Here is a 27,531-nt window from a genome sequence, read left to right as displayed (position 1 = left end):
TAAGTAAATATATAATATTTATAATAATCTTATAATTAAAGTTAACATTATTTTAAAGGTTAAACTTAAAACGTTATAATACTACGAAATAAAGTTAATAATAATAATAAAATTTAAAAATTGCTTTTAAGATGAAAGGATTAATATTGCTATAATTAGCATTAATAAGGAGGCACAAAAAACGGTTAACTAAAGGGTATTTAAACCTATAATAAAGTTGCCGAAGCTTTATTTCTATTAAGAATATTGCTAGCATATTATCACTTTTTATATTAAGGAAAATCCATAAGTATCCTTACTTTTAAGTAATTAAGAAAGTTTTCTCTAAATAATTATCTTTCTATTAAACTACCTTATTAATAATGTTTTAAAGGAAGAGAAAGTTTTTATTTATATCCTAAATATAAAGAAAGAAGGGAATAGGCTTATTTATAATATGAAATGTTAGTGATCTTGCTAGAGTATTAACTTATATTATATTAAGTAACTTAATAAGTAAGCTTAGGCTGAATTATACTTATGCTTTGCTAGCTTATATAATGTTTAAGTATATGGAAGATATTTAACGTTATAAAGCTTAGAATTGCTTATATTTAATTATTAAAAACATTGCTATACTTATATTTAGCATAATGCTTTAATATTGCTAATAAAAGTATTAATCTTAAATAATAAATATCTTTATTATTAAGTAGTTTTTAAAGTTAATATAAATATTAAAGCCGCTTATGCCGTTAAAGAAGTTATAAAGGAAGGCTTAGTTTATTAAAAAGGTATAATAAATACGCCTTTTTTCGCTATTATTAATAACTAAAGTTATTATAATGTTAGCAGCTTTAAAGTTAAGATCTTTAAAGCTAATAAGAAATGTATTAAATTCATTATTATTAACTTATTATTTAATATCCTTATATATATAAATATATATAGCTTTGGCATATTGTTAATTTTTAAGTAAATAATTTATTAATTAATATTTCTCTTTATAACATATAAAATACTTTTTCTTCCTGCATTATATATTGCTATTATTGCTTTTATTAAGCTAATATTTACTATTATAACTACCTTTATAAGATTCTTTATTATAGCTATTGCCTTTAAATTAACGGGGTTGGCTTAGGCAAAAGTTAGATTAAAAGCTATTACCCTTAAAAGGAAATTAAGGGTACCTTAAGTATTAATTATTGTTATTATATTACTTATTAAGATAGTATTGCTTTTTAATATTTATAATAGCTAAATTATTATTATCTTAATTATTGTAATTATTAATATAGCCTTATTTATAAGCTTATTAATTATTTCTTATAATTATATATTATAATATAGGGTTTTAAGCCTTTAATATTTTAATATATTATTATAAGATAAAGTAAAGTTGCTTAATATTTATTAATATTATTAAAATAGCATAATGGAATTTGGGAATGCCTTATATTATTTATAGAATTATATCTTATAAAGAGCTATCCTTATAAATAATATACCTAAGTGCTTTATAGCAAAGCCATATCTTATTAATAAGCATTTAAAGAATGTTTGCATAACTTTTATTTAAGTTCCTTTATTAAAAAATAAAAAAAGTTAAAATATTTTAATTTATAAAATAGTTATAATAATTATTATTTATATTAAAGCAATTTTTAAGTTTCTTATATGCTTAAGTAAATAAATCCTCTTAGTTAATAACTTAAGTATAATATATCTTTACTAATTTCTTAAGCATATATAAAAGAGCTGCCCTAAATTATTAAGGCTAAATTTATAAGTTGCTATAAGCCTTATAAAAAAGGAGAATCTTATTATTAAGAATATTATATAATTTTTTAATAAATATTTTATCTTTATAATAATATTTACTTAAGTTGATTATTATATTTAGGTTAAGTAAAAAGTTCTTTATCTTTATTAAAGGTAAGAAGGCGTAATAATTATATGCTATATGGAAGTTATTAGCTAAAGGAAGGTTGCCGCCTTCCCTTAATGAATTAAAAGGTTTTAAAGGGCTATCATTACCTTTGCCATTATTACTAAATAAGCTAAGTAGTTTAAATAATTTAAAATTAGGAAAATCATTATTAATAAGTAATTTCTTATCTTTTATTAATGCATAATTAAAGTTAGGAATAATATAAGTATTTAAATTATAATTTTAAATTTAATTAATTTTAAATATAATGCAATATTTTTGCTTTTAATTTGCTAGCTATTTAGGATAATTTAATACTTTAAGGATATATATAAGTCCCCTTAAAGTATTTACTCCTTAAGTATAAATGCCCTTAACTTAAAGAGTTTTCTTAATAATGTATAGCAAGTCTTTATTAATTTATATAAATATTAACTTAATTTAACCATAAAAGTCTTTAATAAACACCTTATATGCCTTATTACTTAATATATATATTATAGCTTAAATTTAGCCTTAAATATAGGTATTTAAGTATTATTTGCTGCTAAGAGATCTTAAAGAATTTATTTATATTAAGGGATTAAGTATTTTAATAATGCTTTTAAGTATAAAAGTATGGTTTATTATAGTTAATATTAATGAATTATTTTAGCTAGCAGCATTGCTTATTATATTTGCCATTTTATTATTTTAATAAAGTAATAATAAGGGTATATTTAATTTAGGAAAGAGAGTAATGGGAAGGGGAAATGGGTGGTGTTAAGGGAAAATAAAGAAGTTAAGGGTTACTTTTATAACTTAGCTATTAAGAGGCAAATTGATTTCTTTCTTTATATTTATTTATATAATAGGATATAAGTAAATATATTATTAATAAAAATAAATGTTAATTTAGTTCTTTTAATTATGGCTATTAAATTTAAAAGTTATTATTAAGGTTGTTTAAGGCGTAATGAATATGCATATATTAAAGGTAGGGGAGTTCGCTATGGTTTTTTGCTATAATAACTACCTCTTTATATGTTAGGTATTGTTATTGTTATAAATTGCGCTATGTAGATTTATAATATTAATAATGCTGATTAGCATAACTAGAAGGTTATTTCTTTAAGCCTTGCTAATTTATAATTGCTCTTATAACTATTAATTAATGTTAGCTAGGTTATATATTGCAATACAATATTTGGTTAATATAGTGATTAATTATTATTAACTATGGAAGGAAGGAAGGCAAAAGGCCTAATTATGCTAGCTATTTTATATATAGCGCTAGAGCTGCTGCCTATTGGGCATCTTAATGGGTTAAAGCTGCCTAATCCCAAACAGTCCTCCATATAAATAACACCCATTATTCCTACAGTTAACTTTATAATTTTAAATAAGGTTTAATATTAGCTAATTATTAATATATAAAATAAGCAAACATTTAATATACTTAACGCTTAAATCTTTTAATGCTTAAATTATTTAATAAAAATATAATAATATTAATAAATATATTATATATTTCACCTTATAAATAGATTTTGCAATAATAAATTAACGCTTTAATAACTAAGCAATTAAGCCGCCATTAAAAAGTTATATATATTTATTAAATGCTTTTAAATTATTTAAATTAATATTATAAGAAGCATTAATATATATATTAAATATAGCAAATTAAAATAATAATATTTATTTTAAAAATTATAAAGCATAATTTAATATATATTAAATATATTAAAACACCCTTTTTATAATATTTAAATAATAAATTATAAGCTTTATATTAAATATTAAGAGCATTATATATAAAAATATAAAATTAAGTCTTATTTTAATAATAAGAAAATTAACGGATTTAATAAGTAATTAATATATCATTGCATTTATCGCAATATCATTAAGTTTTTCTTATTATGGAAATAAATTTAAATTTATAAGAGTTTATCTTTAATTATAATTAAATATATTAAAACATTTTAAAATCCATTAAGCATATCCCTTTTAAGAAATATAAATTTTATCATTAGTTTATATAATTTTTAATTTAAGTAAGTATTTATAAAAACTAAAATCCTTATACTTAAAATATTACATAAGCTTAATATAAAATTTATTAACTTAAAAGGGATTTTTAATAATAAAAATATTATTAATATAAATAGCAATAATAATTTAATCTTTAATAAAAACGCAAGGGTTAAATATTATTTCCATTAAATATTTAATTAATTCCTTTTTAAGAATACTAAACTATTTGCAACTTAATTATTTAAGTTTATATAGGGTATTAAGAAATTTTAAAATAACTTATTAATTATTAAATAATATTTAATATTCTTGCAATAATTGTATATAAATATTATATTTTAAATAGCTATGCAAGTATATTATTTTAATATTGAATTGCTAAAGCCATTAGCCCATTATGGCAATAATAATAATAATTAGTTTTAAATTATTATAACGCATTATAAAGCTATAAGTATTATTATAATTTATGCTATGAATTTATATATATTTATAAATAATAAGTTAAGCCTTATAATAAATAAGCTTACTAAAAGCATTAAACTTCTTTATATATACTTAGCAAGGATTAATAATATATTAATTTACAATAATAAGTACTTTAATTCATATACCTATATTTAAAAGTAATTTAAGTTTTCTTTTAATAGCTTATCGCTAAGCATCCCTTTCATTACTCTTTATAGCTTATATATATATATTAAAAATATTATTAACATTTACTATATTAACAAATAATACTTAAGTAAAGATTTAATTAAGGTAGTTAGCATTAATTAATGCTAATTAAGCAAGATTTAACATAAAGTTTATATTAATTAATATTAAGTTATTAAAATCTTTAAAATATTTTATAATAATATTTATATTTTTTTTTACTTTTTATAAAGGCTAAATCCATTATTTTTAAAAACTATATAATTATATAGATTTTATAAGTTTAAATAGTTTATTAACAGGTCTTATAAGTTTAAGCGGTTTATTTATAAGTTTATTTATAAATCCCGCATTATTAGCAAATTCCATTAATTAAAACGTTAATAATACCTTTATCTTAAATAATACATTTTTATTTAATTAACTAATTATTTATGCAATTTTTATTACTAAATTAAACTAAGTAATATAGCTTAATATTATAATTATAATAACTTTTTAAAGTAATATAAATAAATAAAAGATAATCTTACCTTTAGCCTTAAATTTTATAAAGTATGCCTTTTTAGTTTTATTTAATAATTTCATTCCTAGCTTGCAAGCCTTAATAGAAATATAAAGATATATAAGGTAAAAATATAATTAAAAATATTTAATATTAAGCTTTTATTTATAAAGCGCCTTAAATAGCGTTATTTAACATAATAAAGCTAAGTATAGTTTTTAATTCTATAAATACATTATATAAGAAATTGCTTTAAGTTATAAAAATAAGTAATCTTTATTACAAATCATTATGCAAGCATTAATAATAATAATATGCATAAACCTTTTAAGCATATTATTTAATTTATAATAATAAAGAGGTAATTTCTTATAAATAATTCTGCATTTTTAAAATATTACAATAATTATCTTATTTATATATTTACCCTTATTATTTAAACTAAATATCTTAAATTTTATGCTAAATTAAGTTTTAATTATATTTAAAAATTCCTTAATAACGTTTAAAACATTATTCTTTTAAGTAATAAAGTAAATCCAATAAAATTAAGTATAATTATTAATAAATAAAATAAAATATTAAAAACCTTTTAATAATTTTATTAAGAATTTACTTAATAAATTAAATTAAATATACTTAAATAGCTGCATAAATTATCATTTTAATAATAAATATAAGTATTTCTTAATAAACTTTATAAATTAATATAATTTATAATAAAAATCTATTAATTTATTTAATATAATGTTTTTATTTTTATATAAGCATTAAGTAATTAATTTTAATAAATTATTATAGCTAAAAACTTTATAAAATTCGCTATATATTATAAATATTATAAAGTTATTTTTTATTATTTAAATTTTAAAATATTTATATTAAAACTTTGCTTATAATATCTTGCGAAATTTATTATCTTTTAATAATAAAAAAATATTATTTCCTTATGCATTTAATTAAAACCTTTTTTAAATTATAATTTAGCTAAATAAATAAATATTTTTTAACGCATAATTATATAAAATATTAATAAAGATACTCTTAATAATTAATTTATTTAATAATTATAAAAAGATCTTTATAAAGCTAATGCCTTTTATAACAAGTTAATTACTATTTATAATAATAATTATACTTAAATATAGTTATAAGGAGCTAAAGTCTTTTATATATTTTATTATATACTTTAAAGCATTAAAATTAAAAATTTATAATATTAAAGTATTTATAATTACTAACAACTTTGCTATGTATATTAAAATATTAGCATATAATGCTATTATATCTTCCTTATCATTATTAAAAATTTTAATAACTTTTTTATTTATAGCTTAATTTATAATAGCTTATTTCTTACCCTTTTTCTATTCCTAATTAGCTTTATATTTAGCAAGCTTTGCATAATTAATATATAAATAGTTAATAAATATAAAGTTTCGCGCATAATATTAAATATATTCTTTATTGCTTAATATAAAGTTAATACTCATTAATGTAAACTTTGCAGCCTTTTTTATATCCTTTAATGCCAACCTTTTTTAAATAAAGATAAAATAAGCTTTAAATTATTTAACCTTTATATAGAAAATAATATTTATTATTTTAGGTTTAATTTTAAAAAATATTATAAGGTTTTAGCTACTTAGGTTATTAATAATATTATTTATAATATTTAGTAGCATTATTAAGAAAAAAAAACCTTTAACTTTATTGCTTTTAAAAAGTAACTTTATTAACCTCTTAATTAATTATTTTAATATTAAAATTTTAATATAAAGTTTTATTTAAAGGTTTTAAAAGGCATTTAAATAGCCTTGCAAATTAAAGCCATCCTTATATTATAAGTTTATTAATTAATAAAAAAGATAAATAATTAAGTTATTAATATTATAATTAAATTAATTAACTAATATTTTTTAAATATTAAAAGATTTTCTATATAATATAATAAATATTATAAGGCTTAAATATATTAAGCTTAAGAGCATAATAAAGGCTTAATTATTAAGCTTTTCCCATTTTATAAGAGCCGCACCCTTATTTAATCATTCCTTAATACTTATAATATATTTGCTAAGGCTAGCAAACTAAAAGCCGCAACTTTATACTGCCCTTTAATTTAAGAAATTCTCCCCTTTTAAGTTTAACTTTAAGAAAAATAATAAATTAAGCTTAAAGTTAAATATATTTAATATTTTTTAAACAATATTTATATATTTTTAGGCATATTTTAAATAATGTTTATATATTTTTATTTATTTATAATAATTAGCATTAATTAATATAAGTAAATAAATAAAAAAAAGTAAATAGTTAAAACACTAAATAGGGCAGGAGTGCTAAATTATTATAAGTTACTATTAGCTATAATAATTATTATAAGGTATAATAATGGTATATAGGCAAAGACTAGCGATATTAAAATCCTAATAATTTAAATATAAAAATAATTATAAAAATAAAGGTATTAATGTTTCCTAATATTTTAAGATATCTTAAGCAATGCCAAGCTTATAACCTAATAAAGTAATTAAGCAAACAATAGTTAATTATTAAGTGTTAAGAAGAGAAATCTCCCCGCTATTAAACGCTTAAAAGGAGCCTATTTATAGGCTAGCGCTAGCGTATGGGCATACGACCCTCGCACCTTCCAACATGCATCGTATACCTGAACCCATACTCTCACCATGGCAAGGGAATCAATAGCCTAAATGAGGATAGAGAATGGCAGAAAAGGTAAATGAAGGGCTTAGAACTGACCGTTCGCTCCTGGCCCTGGCTTGTTCCTGAATGCTGGAGCCAGCTTGGAGTTTCACGCAGGATTCGAACATGCTGGGCGTGAGCCAGTGAAGTTGATGCTATGAAACCGACTCTTTCAAGTAGATAGAACTTACTAGCACATCATCGAAAGATGCAGAGCAAAGAAGTAGGCCCCCCAATCCAGGCTCTGCGACGCACGACTTTTCTGGCGTTCGAGAAAATCGTGGACAAGGATATGTAAGTGCTAGACAGTTGCGGATGATGGGCTCGATGAAGCTCGTGGAGGCTCAATGGACTCATCTAGCGCTTTTCATGATATTTCAGGCATGCAGACGGGATGGACTTTTATCAACCATGTTTGAGTCCGTTCTTGGGCCAAGAGAGAGAACTAGCAGCCTTTACCACCCCGTTATTTAGCCGCTCAGACTGCTTTGACGATTCTCGAGCTCTGGAACCATCGACGATTCACTCCTATCTTTTGGATGTATTGTTACGATGTGTCAAAATTTCGCGAGAAGTGTCAGGAAATACTGTCAAAAGAGGAAAAGGACAGAATTGTCTCGCTCTTGTACGTTGCAGACGTCGAGCTTGGCTTCTAGCTGCCTGGGATTGGAGCTGCAAGATCTGGTATCCAAGCACGATGGGCTTTAAAACGCCACGAAGGCTCGCATCCACTTCCGAACAAGCTTAACAACATTGAGGATAGTGGCGGCAGTCTGAAAGGCTTCCTGGCTAGACTTCTTGGCCAAATGTTTGTTCGAGAACTTTTCCACCCGATTCTTGCAGCTTAGGTGGCCTGCAGAGATGTCTCAGGTTGGGAAGGGGCCTGATTTATGGACAATCTGCCAAACATCGAGGTGGAAGATGACCGTTTCCATATTTACTGTTTTACGAAACGTGCAGCTTGAGCGTCTCTTCATCGACTCAGAGACCAGCAGCGTGACTGTACGGTCAGGTAACTCTGGCTCCTGTTGAACTCGGTTTTGAATTCAATATAACCCGTGCGGTGAATGCCGATGAAAAGAGAGCTCGGTGAGCGTGTTGTACCGGAGACTCGACCTGATGTCCTTGATTTTTCTTGCTGTCCTGTTGAAAGCAATTCCCATCGTTGTAGCACAGGAGCTTCGCAGTAATGACCGTTCGATCTTTGGCACCATTGTATTGCCTTTGTGCTCGCTACCTAGAGCCTATCCGGTTTCATTGTTAGGAGTCTGCAAGGTTTTGGAAGGGTCCACTTGGCCCAGAGATGGCAGCTTCCCATGGGCTCTGTGTTCGAACTTGACATGGAATGTATATAACATATTGCTGAATCAAAATTTCGCGTCGACATTGACGCACCAAATCCATTGGACCTTCCAAATCAAGCGATTAATATTATTCGATGTATTGGAAGTCACAACTTGACAAGCATCGGGAAAATGCCTGAAGACATCAGGTGAAATGTGGCTGACAAGGGAAAAGCTTCTGCCACTGCTACCACCGCAGCTGCTTCCGCTCTAGTAATGTTGGCAGAGAATGACAGATTACAGTGGAAGCAATCCATTACAGCATGAGGTGATGCAGTGGTCAAATGCACTGTGGACTACGTTGTTTGAGGACTGAATTCGAATTTTGAGGCATTTGATAAAATGATCTTCGAGCACCGCGAAATGAGACGTAGATTCCGAGTCCGCGTTGCTTGAACCACACTCCGAACCGAATGGCTACGATGTTGTAGGCAGAGCGGGCATGATAGTGTGGCTGTGGATATAGCTGTCTGACACCCCAACATGACACCGTAACTATATCAGTAGGATACTTTCCATCGCAGTGTCAGGGCCAACTCAGGTTGCAAGTTCAAGGTGAAAGCCTCTTGCTTATGCCGGTGCATCTCGAAGCGTGAAAGGAGATTCAACATAGACAAGTCTTCGGCCATAGTTAATCTGGATTCATTGGTTTCGTTATTATTTTCGCAGTATATCTGCGACTTGCCCGTTTTGTGTGTCGATTCGCTGCCCTGCCAACCCAGCGCCTGCCCAGGTCAGGCCCAAACCGGTCATGACCAGATGGAGACGGATCGAGGAGCCGTGTGACACAATAAGAGAAGCACTGATGACGCTGTCATGATGCGGATGGCCTTGTTCAATATCTCTCCGTTCCAGTAAGCACCATGTACCGCCTAGACTCGACCATGACTTCTGTCACAATACGCACGTGTGAGCCGCTCAGACGCGGTCAGGGAAATGGTCCGATCGGACCACAAGGGGAATAGAAACTAGGAAAACTTTTTTTTTTTTAACCACAAAGCGACTCCAGACGTCAGTCCAGCCCAATCAATTGCATTGAGACTGGACCACGGCAAAGAAATGCATCTATGGGAAAGGCTGAAGGTCCCCCCCCCCCAAAAAAAAAAGGCGCGTGTTGTTGGGGAAAAGGGTAAAAAAAAGGAGAAGAAAAAAATCGGTTGGAACCTGGGCTCAACCGGGATTTGAACCCGCTGCGTGGTGTTAGAAGTGGGAGATGCGAATTGGTGGCAATGTGTACTTACGGGCCTCTTGCAGTGCGTGGTACCCAAAGCAAGAATCATACGACTAGACCATTGAGCCAATTTCGTTGAAAACTCCAAATAATCGGGATTCATAAAGGCCGGATGCTTACCAATCTCAAACAGCTGGCCAGGGCAGCCGAGGTGGGGCACGCCGCAGTGCCAGCTCGGAGTTTCAAAGCCACGACAGCTTGTCATGCGGGTGCGAGCAGAGATTAAACACCCACCCACTGGACTGCCGGATCAAATTACATCTGAGTAGGTACATGAATAAACTTACACATGCGATGCAGAGCTAGGAAGACGCTTGCAGCTCGATGGCCCCAAAGTTGGCACACGAACATGGTAACCCTGTGGACAGACGTCTCGTCGCAACACAATCGCACCCCGCACCCATTCCCCAGTCTGAAAAAAATTAAACAAGAAGGGGCGGTCGGGGCGAAGAGTGCGATGAAGGGAAGAATTGCTGAATTTATCTTTGCAATCGGAAGGCGGCCATGTGATCCGCCAGCAGGGTCTACGGAGTACTCGAGATGCAGGTGGACAGGGGGCCGACTGTCCGAGAAGAGACACCCAAGCTCCCTTGTTCCACGGCCGGTGGCCGGTGCTGAGCCCGTCTTTTGCTCAAGTCCTTCTCCTTAGAATTACCCTGTCAATAGCACTGTTGGGAACAGTATGATTCAGCGAGAACTTTTGTGGATTTATAGGGACTCCAGCCAAATTGCCACGGCATTGTGACATTTCCTCGCAGAGGCAGGGTCATCTTGCATTTTGCCCCAGGGTTTGCACCACTGGGAGCTGCAGGCCGGGCTATTTTTGGAGCTCTCATGTGGCCAATCAACTCACACGCCTCAGTCGATGCTAGAGCACCAGTAGACCACACACGCAGATACCTTGGTGTCATGATTGCACATCGTCGGAAATGCCAATCTCTGGTGCCTACAAATTTCTTTCCGTGAGATCTGTGACCTCTCACTGAGCTTCCGGTGGTACGTGCGCCAAGCAGCTAGGCATAAGCACCTTGTACCTACCCGTACCTCGATGGGCACAGCTGGTGGCCAGACTGACCCATGTGCAATGATATTAGACCACAACTCGACCGACTCCGTAGGAAAATAAGAGTGACTGACAGATTTGAATAATTGAATAATGTAGTTTTTCACCAATCCTATGCAATCAGTCAATTTTGCAGTAATTCGGTAGGTGTTTGGATGTCAAGTCGACGAGTTCAGCATTGGGAGGGTCAAAGCTTAGTCATGGCGCCATCGGAGGGCAGGCCACCTGGGAGCTGCGCAAGTCTGTTTGGCCTGCTCCGGCCACAGAAGTAGTGATTTTGGGCTTTGTTTGGCGTCTGGTGATTGCGTGAGAACGGTCTTGCTTTATGGTCTGCGGAAAAGAACCACGATACTGGGCACACACACCTCAATACCATATTTTTATGGTAAATTGTGAATGAAAAGTTTCTCTCTACATTGTTCAGCTTTCCCCTTATATGCCTGTGACAAACATCTAAAGGCTAACAATAGCATACAACAGCCTTCGACACTGGGCTTGCGTACATACCAAGGCAATAGACTCGTTCAGCCACTAGGCGGTTGTCTCTCATCCTTCGAGGGACCGCTGGGAAAGGTATTGCACAAGGTATGTTACAGAGACATATTTGTTGTTCTGATGAGTATTTCGAAAGCCGTATAGTCAATATTGGTATGTACCTGCTACCTGCATAGCGAAATTGACTGCAATTGCGTACAACCTACATTGTCTCTTGTCCCACCAGGGCAATCATTGTCGTTCCAGCTTAGTAGAGGAACTCAAAGAGTACAAATAGTCTATAGTATGTACCTGCTTGGAACTGAGATTTGTGTTAGCAGAAGACGGTATCTCTATTCTCCGTCTCGCAGAGCCCACAAATGCTTTGGCATCTCACGGGTGAATCCCTCGAGATAAAGGCATGTTGGCGTATCCCATGGACTCTTCTGTGAGAATTTCCGACCCAACACTGAATTTAACTATGATCTATGGGACCTAGGTGCGAATTATGAATCCACAATCAGAGAAATGCCATCACGCTCCCTCCTTACGGACCACTTTCACAGAACAGCGCATGCCATCACCAGCAAGGCAGAAATTCGATGCAAATATGCCCAAATTCGGCCCAAATGCTGGTCTCTGGGTTTGGTGAGAATGGATTTTCTATGAAAAAGATTCAATGTTCGTTCTGGATCCTGCCTAGCTGAAATGCTTACATAGGTGCCTCAATGATTTCTTGGAGTGACCAGTACCCTGGTGACGATGGAGCTGCAGGAAACAGAGCGAGTGACAACTTACCGCGGATGAAATCATGCCAGATTAGAGCCTCAGAATTTCTCAATCCCCGTTGAGCGTGATTGCATGCAAATATTGGTGTTCTCCCCAGTTTTCATGGACTGCAAGATTACCTTCCCGATGTTAGAAGGAGCGCGGGTGCGTGGCTGCCATGTTGGGAAAGAGCGACTCCCAGGCACCCCAAAGACAATCTGACAAGAGACCATGAGACGACGCCACCCGATGGGGAGGCTGTCTTTCTAGGCGTGCTGGGATGGGACTGCCTTGGTACGGCGCAACAAGACAAGCTGGTACCACGAGGCGATGCCACCAGGATGGGGAGGCTGTCTTTCTAGGCGTCCTGAGAATGACTTGACTGCCACGACACGAATGACAAGAGGAACTGGGAAGATCCAACAATAAGACGCCACCACGATGCGGAGGCTGCCTTTCCAGACCGCCAAGAACGAATCGGCTTTGCCCAAGTCTCTGCCGGCCGCCGTGGTTTGCTTGACCATTTCGATTACGGTTGTGCCGGAGACATCTGACAATCCACTAGAGACGCTCGAACAGTCGCGTCCCGATTTCACACCAGGCCTTGCTGATCCAGCCCATCAGGTGCTTTGCTCGAATGCAGACAGCCTCAGTTTCCTGGCCCACAGCTGCCTGGTTACCCTGGTCAATATTTGCTCCTCTGCAATATCCCCATCCAACAGCAGTCACAAGCAGCACTCCCACCAGTCGACGCTCCACAGCATTCTTGAAAAAGCGGTTATCCGGAGGTCTAGCAGACAGTGCTTGGAGCACTTTGCAGCCCACCTTGCATCTCGCTATGAGGACTCCTCAGCAAGAAATCGCGATCTCGCTTGGACCTGATAACATCCCACGAGTCAAGCACAACATGCTTCCCATTCGAAATGTCTCAACTTGCTGTTGAAGCATCGAAAAGGGATCCCTGCCAGTCATCCTCATCTTCGAGGTTCAAAGACTCAATGGACAATCTGCCATGATGTCTGCCCTCCCTCGACATCGCTCAGGAGCTCTCCGGCCACCTTTGCAGCCAAGCACAGCAGGCCAGTTGAAAGTCGCACATGTGTCATCCACAGGAACAATACAGCTGTGATGACAGATGATACCCTTCCAAGCACTCCAAGCCAATCTTGGCCTCACCAGACTTCAAACATCACCCTCTTCGGCGCTGTATGTTCTTCTCGTCGGATTTCGACCTTTCACTTCGACTCCAGCATGCCATGCTTCTAGCGAGTTATCCCTCCAGCGAGTTATCCCTCCAGCAAGTTATCCCTCCAGCAAGTTATTGCTCTGATATTCCCGCACGAACTCCGACTACGTTTCGTCGTGCTGCGCCAAGAATACGGAATACAGCGCTTCGATATACCTGACAGCTAAGTACTTCCAATAATATTGTATGGCATCGCGAAACCAGACGGCGGTATCGTCCACAACAGTCATGTTCTGCTCCTGCCGACACCAAACAAAGCTTGCGCCATCCTGGGCGGCGGAGTTCAGAACACTCCTCTAATTTCCAGTTCTGATTTTCAGGGAGGCACTTTCTGTCGAGCCTCTAAGTGGCGAATAGGCAGAAACAAGAGAGCCAACAATGACATCAACCACCTTGCCCTATGCCAATATTCACATTTCTCAAGGGAGCACACTATTTTTGGCGCCATACCTTACTTACTAAGAACCGGGAACACATACTCCAGCATCGTTACCGCAGTCGGCGGAAAGAATTCACTAAACCCATGGCCACGACGGGGATACGGACACGGATTCGCGACATGAATGTGCTGTCACAATAGAGGCGGCTAGACAAGAACACCTCGGCTCGTGCGTACGTGGAGGAGAACTGATCACTACAGAATATCTCCACTCCAACGGCTCCCACTACCCCGCGGGGCAATTGCTACAGATCCTCTTTGCGTTCCGGGCAAAATTTCCAAGCGGATTCAGTCAGCTTCAATGGCCTTGATGGAAGAAAAGATGCCCAAGCGGCATCTCTGGAACCAACCCAAAGTTTCATACTTGATCACCCTTCCTCATGCCTGACGAGAGACTGCAGTGTTTCGGTCTTGATGTACGTAAGTACTCAGATGATTTCGTTCGATCGATCATGTGGAAGTTCGCTGACATCTGGACTGAGAAGTCTTCTGTTCCGGCGCCGCAGCACTACGATTATCGACGCCACTGAGCAGCCTCTCTATGTGTTTCAAAGCGAGCCTACTTCCGTCTACCTATTGGAACAGCTTTCCTAGCGCCGATCGCACACAAATCCGGTCGCTCATGACAATATTCAAGTCGAAACTCTAGCCTCTCAGCCTCTTCAGCTTCTACATCCACGTTGGAGACCCTCTTGCCGGTAATGCGGTGGTACGGGCTTCCAAGGATAGGATTACGAGTTTTCAGTCGCTCCGTCATTGTGCGAGCATCGTCGCCTTGGGAATTCTACGACTAAGTTCTTCGCACCTCTCCACGAAGTTTTTTTTTTTTTCAAAACAACCAGCACCAGAGATGTTGATGAGCACAAGTGGACTCTCCTTGGGCTACGAAGGCCGCGTAATCTGCCCTTTACACAAAGCCTACGTGGCGACTGCGGACGTGCGGCGCTCCTGCTGACCCGTATCCTTTCGGTTTGCTGTCGAAGGACTGTCATAACCGGCCCATCAATAAACGACCGCCACAGCAAGCCGGCCACAACAAGTCGTCAAGCCGACTCCCGACACGCAGCCTCACAGCAAGCTACCTCAGGACAAGCTACCTCACGAAAAGTTGCCTACCGACAAGCCGCATCGCATTACTCAACCACAAGCCACCTCACACATTCCAACTACTTATCTCCATGCAGTTGGGTGCCGCTGCCCCGGATCAACTTCCTCGATAGTTCGGCGGTTCAAAAATATCGAAGACCATCGAGCCACGCCGACAGCCATGAACCACAATACCAGAATGGAGAAATACTTATTTACATCAAGACAGGTTCATCCATGGTGTGGCAGCCAGCTCGACCGATGCGTGGCTAGTCGGCCACATACCCGCCATGCTCGCTCGCTGTTGCGTAAAATTTGAGATACTAAGGAGGGAAAGCCCACATACCAGTTCACAGAAGTATGAGAGCCCTAATGGTCTGGCACCAGATCCCATAGCCCCATAGCATTAGGTACAGACTAGGAAACACAACAGTCAGCCTATCATGAAGAGCTCCACCTGTCAGGTTGACGCGTGGTAGCTGCTAATTCAGTTCCACGTTCATGCATATGCACTTATACTGGTGGATCCAGATCCGAACGTCACTGCGATAACAACAGTCAATCAACTTGTCATGACGTACCGCAAAAAGTAGAAGAGCAGAACAGGAATGATTCCCGTTTAGACTTCAACATTGCTGGCTTGCTAAATTGCACCAATGTAATCTGTCAAGTTGCCACGGCCGCCAAGGTTTCACCAGTACAGCTCGCAGAGTCCTGAGACAGTTGCCGGGTGCTCACTTAACTGAGCAAAGAGATCAGAACTTACCACATTCAGACATACAAGTCTTTGCAGATTATCCTATGAGACATGATCCTGAGACATGATCCTATAAGAGGTTGTCCTATTGGGGGTTGTCCTATTGGGGGGTTGTCCTATTGGGAGGTTGTCCTATTGGGAGGTTGTCCTACTTCAGGTAATCTACTGGGAGTTCTCCAGCTGAATTACAGGCAGTCGTTTGAAACACTGGGAGCTGTCAACTATATGCTATTTTGGAGACCTCTTCAATTTGACAATATTCGGGCTGCCATCGACAAAGTACTCTAAGTGTTCTCAAGTGATTGCGAGGCAGGGCTGATGGCTCTCAGCCACCAACCCAGAGACCAGGGCGTCCATCTCCGTCTCGCTGGATTGTCAAAACACAACGTTGAAAACAGAAATCAATAAGAACAGGCCTCTTGCAGTGCGCGTTACCCAAAGCAAGAATCATACGACTAGACCATTGAGCCGTTTCTGATTGTTTTGGGAGGATCGTGAGAATTATGTGGCGGTGCAGGACCCGGCGGAGCCGGATCCCACGCGGGCGGCCCGAATCAGGCTAGCGCCGAAATTGAGTTTGCGGATGGCCCGTGCTCCTCCACACTCAAAAAAATTTGGGCTACCATGAGAGCTTCCTGGATTCAAACAAAACTTGGCCGCCATCCTTCTTACACAACTTCTGTACTCCGAGAAGGACACCGGCTCCTCCCCCCACACTGACATTTACTCCTTTGGCTTGATTCGTTCCTGTTTCTCGAATAATCAGGATGGCGGACAAGGTTGCGGCCAAGGCCCAAGAGGAAGAGCATATCATCAAGCCGCAGGCAACGACACCTGCTGCTAACACCAGCGACTGGCCGTTGCTGCTCAAGAACTATGACAAACGTGAGGACGCGATCTGCCAGCCTGCTCTGGATTCTGGCGAGAACACTTTGCTAACAGGCGCGTAGTGCTCGTGAGGACCGGGCACTTCACACCCATTCCCCATGGCTGCAAGCCTCACATGAGAGACATCAAGAGCTACAGTATGTTGTTCCCCACCAGCACGCCCGACACGACATCAATTGCACTCTTACTAACTCTTGGCAGTCTCTTCTGGTGTCATCAACGTGAGAACCTTTCCTCCCGCCAAACCCACTTTCCGTACTGACATCATTTCCCCGTCCAGCTCGACAAGCCCTCGAACCCCTCGTCCCACGAAGTCGTCGCCTGGGTGAAGCGCATGCTCCGCGTCGAGAAGACCGGCCACAGCGGTACCCTCGATCCCAAAGTCACAGGATGTCTGATTGTCTGCGTGGACCGCGCCACGCGCCTGGTCAAGTCCCAGCAGGGAGCCGGAAAGGAGTACGTCGCCGTCGTACGATTCCACGACAAGGTGCCCGGCGGCCAGGCCGAGTTCGCCCGCGCCCTTGAGCTGCTCACCGGCTCGCTCTTCCAGCGCCCTCCCCTGATCTCTGCTGTCAAGCGCCAGCTGCGTATCCGAACCATCTACCAGTCCAAGCTCATCGAGTTCGACAACGACCGCCACCTCGGTGTCTTCTGGGTTAGCTGCGAGGCCGGCACTTACATCCGTACGCTCTGTGTGCACCTGGGTCTGCTGCTCGGTGTTGGCGCGCACATGCAGGAGCTGCGGCGAGTGCGTTCCGGTGCTATGGACGAGAACAAGGATCTGGTCACGCTGCACGACGTGCTCGATGCCCAGTGGCAATACGGTATGTTACAGTGGATGCATGGGTGTGCATGTGGGTTTTGAACCGCAAGACTGACTGGTGACAGACAACAACCGTGACGAGACATACCTGCGCAAAGTGATCCAGCCTCTCGAGACCCTGCTGCTTGGCTACAAGCGACTCGTAGTCAAGGACAGTGCGGTGAAGCCATCACCTACGGTGCCAAGCTGATGTTGCCTGGCCTGCTGCGTTACGAGTCCGAGATTGAACAGCACGAGGAGGTCGTCCTGATCACGACCAAGGGCGAGGCCATTGCCATTGGTATCGCCATGATGTCCGCCGTCGAGATGACCACCTGCGACCACGGTGTTGTCGCCAAGGTCAAGCGTTGCATCATGGAGCGTGACCTGTACCCCCGTAGATGGGGTCTCGGCCCTACGGCCGCTGAGAAGAAGAAGCTCAAGGCCGACGGCAAGCTGGACAAGTACGGACGACCCAACGAGGCCACCCCTGCCAAGTGGACGGACTCGTACACCGACTACAGCGCAGCCGGTGCCGAGGCGGCCGCTGCTAAGCCCACAGAGGCCGCTGCTGCCGACCTACCCCAGACCGTGGCGCCCGCTGCTGTTGCCGCTGAGGCTCCCAAGACCCCCAAGACCCCCAAGGACGAGGGCGCTTCCGTGGACAAGAAGAGGAAGAAGCACGACGGCGAGACCCCAGAGGAGAAGGCAGAGCGCAAGCGCAGGAAGGCCGAGAAGAAGGCCAAGAAGGCGTCCAAAGAAGAGGATGACAGTGATTAAACCTATGGCTGCACATCTGTCCTGAACAGGAAAATTCTTGATACCACTATATCATCATGGCTGGAGTCAGCTCACCCGTTCCACTTGGCGTTTTTGCTGTTGTAGTATCACCGGAGGGGGGTTCATCAAAAAAAGGCGTTTAGGAGGGTGGTCTAATAGTTTCGCATGGACATTGGTTCCTTTCTTTGGAGGAGGCAGATAGGGGCAGGCCAGCCTGCGCTTGAGGGCAAATGCAAGAGGAAAAAACATCAATTCTTCATATGTGTGTCGGAGGGTTGCAGCATTGTGACTCAGACTTGTAGTTGAACAAGCCTTTGCGGCCGGTGATCCATGACTCGATAGGCGAGGCTGAAGCTCGATAAGGCTCACGCTGCCGACGGCCATTGCCTGTCTTGCGGAGGAGATCTCGAAGAGCTTGGGGCACGAGGCCATAGCTCCTAAGAGGCTCCAGTATTAATGCTCAGCCGAGGTTTCAATCGGATGCGTATGCCTCACAAGGGAACGCGCCGTTCATCATGAAAGCCATCGTCCTCGCCCGCTGCGAGCTGATTCTGTGAGCAAGCCTTGAAGGAACATTAGTTGACCTACGAGACATTTCCTTTCACGACGGACTCGCTGAAAGCAGCCGGCCGTGGCGCGGATGAACGTCGAAGCCAGGGGCTTGTTCCAGTCAGTCGCTGACAAGACAGGACGAATATTGGTATCCTCACATTGCTTGCGCGTTCTGCCCTTTCCTTCCAAAACCCATTTGGTTTCCTCGCTTCCACCGTGCTCTGACCTCCGGGGGGCTCCTGATTGCGTGAGCGCGTTTTACCCGATCCTCTCTGGCGGTTTCTGGGGAGTAGCGTGGTCCGCTTCTGGGACGGAAACAACAGAGTCGCGGTGTCGCCAAAGCCCAGGCCAATCGCACGCTCAAGAGCGTAAAGAAAGAGGTTGAGAAAACAGGGAAACAGGCGAGCGCAGAACGGAACAGAACAGAACATGTTCCGGATCGAAACGTCGTTCGCGCCTCTCTATGAGCCCCTGAAACTCGACACTTACGAGTCCACCGTTTCGCGGGGCCAACCCTCCCTCCCCAGCAACCTACCCTTCCCATCGTGAAATAGCTCACCCATTCGCGTGCCCAGCCTGCCCGCCCACCGACCTGTGAAGAGCGAGCGGCGCTTCATGTTTCGTCAGAACGGTTCCTGATGGTGTCTGTGGGAGTCTGGGCACGGAGACAGCCTTGAGCGAAATGCCTCACTCGCCCATCCCGGAAACGAGTCTACCCCCATGGGTTGCATCTCGAGCCAGGGTCTACGGCACTGCCTCGATGGACGCATATGTCTTTAATTTTATTACGGTTCGGCACTCGTCTCCTGGGCGCATGCCGCCAAAGAGACAATCGATGAGCCTGGCCTGGCCTGCGCCACTACGCACTTGTGCACTTGTGCAGGACGTCATCTCGAGGAACCTGCATTGCGTTGCCATGCCGCCTGGCTTGAGTAGCCCGCTGCTTAAGGTTCCCACTACCCCATCATCGCCGTCATCCAGAGACTGGGCCGACAAAGCCGCGTTCGATCACCACAGGCTCCGTTTCGCGATGGCGAGCGACAGTGGCTTGCGAAGTCTACAGATGTGTGGTCTAGACCGGCTGCACGGGGAGGTAGTCAGACTTCGGAATCCGGGAAGGGGCCGATAGAAACGACCGCGTGCTACGTGTGCTATGATCGGCCGGAGGACCGTCGCACTGCATCAGACGGTTTTTGTTTCGACTGGTCTGGTGACAGGAGCGACACTAGCCTGTCACGTCGTTTGATACGGAGCTCGACTGATAACGAGTACGGGTGGTGGTGTCAAAAATTTGGGGTGGGCTCAAGTTGGAGAAGAAAGTTTCCAGAGGATCGGGATGTGCATCGTGGAGTTTGGAAATTCTCCGACTCGGATCTGCAGTGGATTCCCATTCGGCTCCATGCACGCAAAAGTAACCGCACGCCTTGATTGATAAGGCTGGCAGCGTCCTAAAACAGCACATGCGAGCCACACGTCACCAAGTGTCTCGGCACCCATGGCGGAAAGCGGGTCGCAGGCCAGCAATTCAGGGAGGGAGGCAGCCAGAGAATGTGAAAACAGAAATAGAAAAGAATGAAGAAGAAAATTAAAAAAGGGAAGGAAAAAAGACCCGCATCCCACCTTGGAATTCTTCTGGAAAAGGAGGAGGGCGTGCAAGGACCACAGTATATAGTAGGGAGATCTAACCCACCGACCAATGGAACTCCAGGGCCGCGCAAAGTGGGAAAATTCCATCGCAAAGGCTTGAAGACCTCATTTCAGCAGAGCCTCAGGAGGTCGAAACATGGGGGAGCGGGACCCGCCAGCATCAACAGGGTGGGCGGGCCGGGCGGCGAGGTGCCCACCCGTGCAACGCACCCGGCGAGTGAGAGCAAGGCAAGAAGTGCAGACCCTGCCCGTCTGCCCTCAGATCGGTCCGGCTTGCTGGGACAGGCCAGCCTTGTCGATGGGTGCCAGGGCACGGGGCTGTGGTTGAAGGGATCGCATATGCCCAGGTCCTGTTCGCGCCCGGCACTAGGAGCTCGCGTCCTTGGGACCTTTATGCCCCCACCTGTGTCGCAAGTACGGGCGCCTCAGACAGGGCAAGTCGGGATGAACAGCGTTACATGCCAACGGGGAGAAGTTCAAGACTGCATACCTGGCTGGTTCCTATCTGCATGACCGTCCTGTAATGACAGCGGGCGATGTCCTCGAGATGGCAGGGGGTGCTGAGGAGGGAGGGAAAGTGGCCGCTGGCCGAAGGGCTCTGTCCGTGCCCCCCAGACTGGGCTGTGGTATAAAACGAAGGGGAGCGACTGCCCACCGTTCGCGAGATGTCGTGTATGTGTATCGCGTGTCTTTCTCTGACGGTTGCTCTTGCAGATGAGACAGACAGTTACGTCCTCGCCTCTGGAAAGCAAACAACCACCCATACCCTCCCACCCAGGTCAGGACCGAGCGTCGTCTCAAGGGGCTCTACCGTCTTCCAAGACTTGCCTCATCACCACATATCTGCCTCACTCTCATCGATAAATACTCGCCCTCGGCGACCTCTCGTTCCTTCCTTAATAAACATTCGCTCGCATATGAGAACTCAACTCCTAATCGATTAATCTCCTCCACAAAATTTTGATACAACCATGATCTCTCTATCCAAAGCATCCCTGGGTGCCGCGCTCCTCAGCTTATCCACATTATGGGTTGGACAAGCAGCGGCCGCACCCAGCAGGGCCGGACTATTCTTCGTGTGGGATGTCTTAGAGCCCAAGGACCCGTCAATAGCCCGGGACTTCCCAGACCCAGCAATCATCCAAGGTGGGGATGGCTGGTACGCCTTCGCAACAAGGCCGATCGACGGGAGCCAGAGAAACGTCCAGTGGGCAAAGGCTGCAGACCCCGAGGGCCCATGGACTTACATCGACTCCGACCTCCTCCCTAATGCGGGAGCATGGCAGGATAATGCCAACGTTTGGGCCCCCGATGTTCGCCAGGTCGCCGACGGAACGTACGTGATGTACTACTCAGCACAGCTGCTTAACAGCAGCCATCACTGCATCGGCGCGGCGACGGCGGACGACGTCACGGGTCCGTGGACAGCAAAGGACGAGCCGTGGGCGTGCGACCTCGAGCAGGGCGGGTCGATCGACCCGTCCGGGTTCTACGACGATGAGACGCAGCGGCGGTTTGTTGTGTACAAGATCGACGGCAACTCGATCGGCAACGGGGGCAACTGCAACAACGGCGTAGAGCCGATCGTTCCCACGCCCATAATGCTCCAAGAGGTCGGCCCGGACGGCATCACGCGGATCGGCGACGCGACCCAGATCCTGGACCGGACAGACGCCGACGGCCCGCTGGTCGAAGCGCCGAACTTGATCAAAACCGAGGAGGGCTCATATGCACTCTTCTACTCGAGCTGGTGCTACACCGACACGAGGTACGACGTCAAGTATGTGCTCTCCAAGTCGGTAGAGGGCCCATACAAGCGGACGAGATCGCCCTCGCTGGTCGAGACCAGCAATTTCGGCCTGACGTCGCCCGGCGGCGCAACGAGCATCGTGGGCGGTGGGTTAATGGTGTTCCACGCCAACTGCGACGTCGAGACCGGGGCGCGATGCATGTACACTGCCAATTTTACCGTGACTGGCACGAACGTGCTCGTGAACTGATCCGTCAGTCAGTTAGTGTGGGCATTTGAGCACTCGCATTTGCGTCGGCGTCGGCGTTTGTTGGCATTTGCAAGAGATTTCCACTATTGTATCAAGGGAGAGGGAAGCATCATGCTGGCCTGAAGAACCTGGTAAAGATGTAATGACTGTAATGAGTGGCGTTCGGGTTTCAAGGACAGGGACATGGCCCTTGTCGAGGGCGTGGGCATGGGCATGGGGCATAATGAACGGCGGACGTGTTTGGAAAAGAGCAGAATTGGCCGAGCCGAGAGCTTATCTTTGGGAGTTGGGACGAAACGCATTTGGAAATACCAGTAGATACCTAGAAACACCCACAGTGACTATTAGAAATATTCCTAGTCTTGTTCAAACACGAGGGATGATCCGGAAGCAGTCTTTTCCAGCTGGCGTCACGCAGAGCATGAGGTCGATGAGGCAGTGTGTTTCCTGCTGGGTTGGTGCATTTCCTGCCGACGGCAGCAGCGCAAGTAAGGGACGAGCCTGATAGTCGCCTTTCAGATGAGTGACAGGGTGTTCCCTAGAGAACGACCGGGGCATCTTGAAGACGAGGTGAAGTTCGGCACGGGTTCCTCTGCATGGAAGTGCGCAGGTGTTGGAAAGGTGGATAAAGTGACGTTGAAAAGGTTTGAGGATTTGCAGCAGCCAGAAACGGCAGCAAAACGATCCGATCCAGTCTGGTCGTGCCTGCCCTGCTGCAGATCCCGCCCCAGCGTTACAGTCGGGGGCACGTCCCATAGCCTACGGCCGCCTGTGGCCAGAGCTGGCAGGCGTGGACCATGGGGGTCCAGGTGTCCCTGGCAGCCAGGCTTCCTGATTCGGCCGACTGACAGCTGCCGATCCTCCAGGGGGCCCCCATGCAATCTCTAAGCGCTGGGGTTGACGAGTAACGGGCCAGCAGAATGATGTGAGCGGAAGGCTATGGCTAGCTCGGCACCCTCACCTTTGGCCGTCACGTTCTGGCATCAACTACTCGACTAGCTATGCGCTGCAGTAACCGTGCCAATTCCGCAATGATTTGATTTTGAAGATGAGTCTTGGGATTCGCTACTGCAGAGTATGAATAGCGTGAATGGCACAACAACGCATTCTCAGTGTCTGGGTGACTGCATCTCGACCCATCTCCACCGCCTGTTTTTGTGAGTATCTCAATATGCTCGAAGCCAGCAGGAGAGTCTATTGACCTGATCGACGCTCACAGGCATTCCTCTCAAGGAGAAATGAGACTCTCAAGGCCCAATACAGCCGTGGTCGTGCTAATATCACGCCAACTCTACCACTTCTGTGGGGTCAGCCCCAAATATTTATGGATGCATGGAGGGCTACATTGCTTAACCGCCGGCGGGTGGCCAGGCCAATCAAGACACACGTTGCCCATGTGCACCCCGACGCACGATGGGCGGGACTGCGTGCTCTGCCCACACGGGACACACCTTGGCCCGATCCAAGGCCAGGCACTCGTCCGATGTATGACGAGTCCCGAGCCGTTGGTCTTGGGGTCCGGGGTCCACTGGCAGCCACCACCGTTGGACTGCATCGCGAGAAACTCTCCCACTGGCCCAATTTGGCGGATCACCATCGATGTTGGGCCCCCCCAGCGGCTGGATAACGTGTGATAGTGACCTCTGCCGACATTAGGTTCTTTTCTCTCCCGATTTGGAGCGGTGTCCAGATGGCTGTACCACGTTGATATTATGCTCGTCTCCCCGGATGGATTTGTTTCTTTGCAGCTGGACTTGTTTGATCCTGTCAGCATACCACCAAGTAATTTCGGATTCTCTATTGTCTTTTGTTCGTCCTTCCTTCATCCCTTTACTATACCTAATTCATTTAATCGACAACATCGAAACGTTCCTCCTGGTTGAGGACACTGGTTCGATCTTTCAGTTCTCGCCAGACCATTCCAGCCACTTTCACACGGAGAAATCTCAACTAGAACGCCATTGACAATATTCCCACTGTGGTTCTAGGTGATTGAAGTCTTCATCATGGCAATCCGCTCTTTATATACACTGCTCACTCTCGTCCTTTCTTTTAATGTTATCGCCCTTCAAGTGACACCAAACTCTCCTTGCTCCTCCGTGTGCTTAGACTCGTCAACGTTGGACAGGTCAGATCCGAACTCATCTAATACCGAATCATCGGATGTCGTATGCGAGGATGTGGCCTTGAACAACACGAGCACGGGTTCCAAATGGAAGCAGTGTATGACCTGCCTGCAAACCAGCACCTTTGAGCAAGGTTCAGAGAGTGACCAATACTGGTTCATCTGTGAGTTCTTGTCTGCCTTGGAAAAGCAATCGGCTCATCTCTAACATGATTCTCTGCACAGACAATCTCCGTTTTAGCTTTGATCAATGCGTATATGGGTTCCCTAATGACACTGGCTCGGGATCAAACCCATGCGTGACTTCCACCGCCTGTGGCGCTTTGAGGTCTGGACTCGAGGACGGGGATTTGAGCACAACAGGGTCGCAATATGGTTATTGCGACGATGGTTCTGTGACTGGGGAGTTCTACAATGCGTGCCTCACCTGCGTGGGTTCTAGTGGCGATACCCGCTACGTCGCAAATGGTGAGTCAAATGAACCTCTCTCCATCGCAGCGCAAATGCTCATCCGCCGTAGCCCTCGTCGCCTTGCAAGCCGGGTGCCTTCAAAGGCCAAATGTCACAAGTAAACTAGGCCTCAGCGACTCGGTGTTTTCTCGCACGATTGTTAAAATCGTCGATCCTTCCACGCAGGACGACTCCGCCGATTCCGTGCAGCTCAGCACAGCAGCCATCGCAGGCATTGCAATCGGCGCGGCTGTCCTCCTTCTCGTGGTCGCTGCCATCATCTTCATCCGCATCCGAAGACGCAAGAACCGCACAAATCTCGGCATCGAGCCCCGCTGGGGCAGGTCCAACAAGTCCCACAAGCGGAACTCGTCATTCTCCTTCCACTGCCGCAAGATCCTGGCCTCGCCTATGTCTCCAAAGTTCTTCAAAGACGACCTTACTCCGGTGGAAGAAAACCAAGCCTACGGCTCACTGGATGCGATGACCCAGTCGCAGGTATCAGCAGTCACTCCGTCTAATGAAGCTCCAGCGGGAAGGTACTTCATCGAGTCCAGGCAGCGTCCGTCATATGAACCCTCTTGGAGCCCCAAGGGCCCACCGCCATCTTTCCACACCTTTGGTGCCCCAGCGATGATACCGGAGCAGCCTGACCGGCAACCCTCACTTTCAATCCCGGAGAAGAAGGGCTTCTCGGAGAAGGCACCCCTGAGTATCGACACCACGCTCGTCGCCCCACCACCAGCGCGCCAGTCGCCGCGGAACGACGTCTTCGCCGCGCTGATCGCCTCGTCCCAGCCCGTCCCCCCATCGCTGCCGCTACGGACCACGCCCTACGTGCCCTCCAGCCACGGAAGCATCGCGTCGACCACCTCACCCCAGTCGTCCGGCGTCGGGGGCAACAAGGTCAGGCCCAAGGCCAGCACCACCACTATGAGCAGTCAGGGCAGCGGCTACCCGAGCATGGCGACGCCCTCCTCGGCCTCGCCGCTGATGAGGCAGAAGCACGGCTGGCCCAGCCCCCGCGAGGCCGCGGACGCGTGCTGGTTCCCGCCGCCGCCGCCGCCGCCGTCTGGCCCGCCCCCCAGGTCGTCGCTGCCGGCGAGGAACGGGCGCAAGGGCGCCGGGGGGTCGGGCAAGAAGGGGAGGAGGGACAGTGGGAGCCCGGTGGAGACCCAGCAGATACAAATATCGTTCCCTGCGCCGCCGCAGAGGTAGTTCGGGAGCTGGGGTGTGTACGAAGTGAAGTGTGTGTCTGTAATGCTACATGTGTACTTAATAATTGGGACAAATTGTTTCTGCATTTTGGGATGCTGGGAGATAGATACCACTCTAGCTTGGCGTTCGTTGGATATAATATGCATCTTAATGACGTGCATTACATTCTTACCTAGTTACCTAGTATGCAGTTGCCTTGCCATGAGATGACCAAAGCTGGACCCGCAAACTGCTACTGGAGCGGCACGGCGCCCTTCTGTCCCATCACCACCAACTGCCGCAGCGGGTGCTGGGCATGCGAACGCAGCCCACCACGGCGACGGCAGCTGCTGCTTCACGGGCCGTAAGTCCTACTGCTGTGCCGACGACCTTGATTACTGGCCGGACTCGGTCGCAGCCACAGCCGCCTCCGTTCCGGGGATGGTTTCCAGTCTGTCGAGCTGCGGCATATCAGCACACCGTAGACACCGAGGTCAGCCAAGCCCTTCCATTACATAGCTTCGTAGACATATGGGAAAGCACCGAGGAAGACAACAAGAGCCTTGGCCTCTCGGCCTCGCAGAGGCCCTTGCTGATGAGTATCTGTGGTGATGCCAACTGGGCCAAAAGGTGCACACCTTCTGGCAGACAGTGACAGAAGGTCTGCAGAGGCGAGTGAGCTCCCACAGTGTCGCCAACATGAGAACAGCGTGCGAGTATGTGACAGACTCTTCTCTGGCGACAGAATACGTGGAAACATTGGGAGCCAAGGGAGAGTAGGAGGCAGACATATTGCAGGGGCTTCTTCTACTCTGTCCTGCTGAGGAATCTGTGTACGAAGCTTTTACATCCAAACATCTACATACTCAGAAAGGCGCCCGACT

At 43.6% G+C, this 27,531-nt stretch overlaps 4 protein-coding genes and 1 non-coding gene across 5 annotated transcripts; 4 read left to right on the top strand and 1 right to left on the bottom strand.

Moving 5' to 3' along the window:
* Positions 1-8,660: 8,660 nt before the first annotated feature.
* INS49_014848 (uncharacterized protein) lies at positions 8,661-8,892 on the top strand (the record flags this gene model as incomplete). Its single annotated transcript, XM_043175536.1, has 2 exons — positions 8,661-8,811; positions 8,885-8,892. 2 exons carry the CDS (start codon positions 8,661-8,663, stop codon positions 8,890-8,892), a joined length of 159 nt encoding a protein of 52 aa, XP_043020493.1.
* Positions 8,893-10,308: 1,416 nt separating this feature from the next.
* INS49_014847 lies at positions 10,309-10,441 on the bottom strand. The gene has a single exon. It is a non-coding gene; the product is annotated as a tRNA-Pro (tRNA).
* Positions 10,442-16,973: 6,532 nt separating this feature from the next.
* INS49_014846 (uncharacterized protein) lies at positions 16,974-18,676 on the top strand (the record flags this gene model as incomplete). Its single annotated transcript, XM_043175535.1, has 6 exons — positions 16,974-17,091; positions 17,157-17,231; positions 17,296-17,315; positions 17,375-17,918; positions 17,983-18,014; positions 18,074-18,676. 6 exons carry the CDS (start codon positions 16,974-16,976, stop codon positions 18,674-18,676), a joined length of 1,392 nt encoding a protein of 463 aa, XP_043020492.1.
* A 3,170-nt stretch (positions 18,677-21,846) lies between these two features.
* On the top strand, positions 21,847-22,875 carry INS49_014845 (uncharacterized protein; the record flags this gene model as incomplete). The annotated part of the gene is made up of 1 exon (XM_043175534.1): positions 21,847-22,875. One exon carries the CDS (start codon positions 21,847-21,849, stop codon positions 22,873-22,875), a length of 1,029 nt encoding a protein of 342 aa, XP_043020491.1.
* Positions 22,876-24,881: 2,006 nt separating this feature from the next.
* INS49_014844 (uncharacterized protein) lies at positions 24,882-26,668 on the top strand (the record flags this gene model as incomplete). The annotated part of the gene is made up of 3 exons (XM_043175533.1): positions 24,882-25,164; positions 25,226-25,468; positions 25,521-26,668. 3 exons carry the CDS (start codon positions 24,882-24,884, stop codon positions 26,666-26,668), a joined length of 1,674 nt encoding a protein of 557 aa, XP_043020490.1.
* Between the last annotated feature and the right edge of the window lie 863 nt (positions 26,669-27,531).

The sequence above is a fragment of the Diaporthe citri genome (assembly GCF_014595645.1).
Source record: "Diaporthe citri strain NFHF-8-4 chromosome Unknown scaffold_8, whole genome shotgun sequence".
Classification (NCBI taxonomy): Eukaryota; Fungi; Ascomycota; class Sordariomycetes; order Diaporthales; family Diaporthaceae; genus Diaporthe; species Diaporthe citri.
This window is presented reverse-complemented; position numbering and strand designations above follow the sequence as displayed.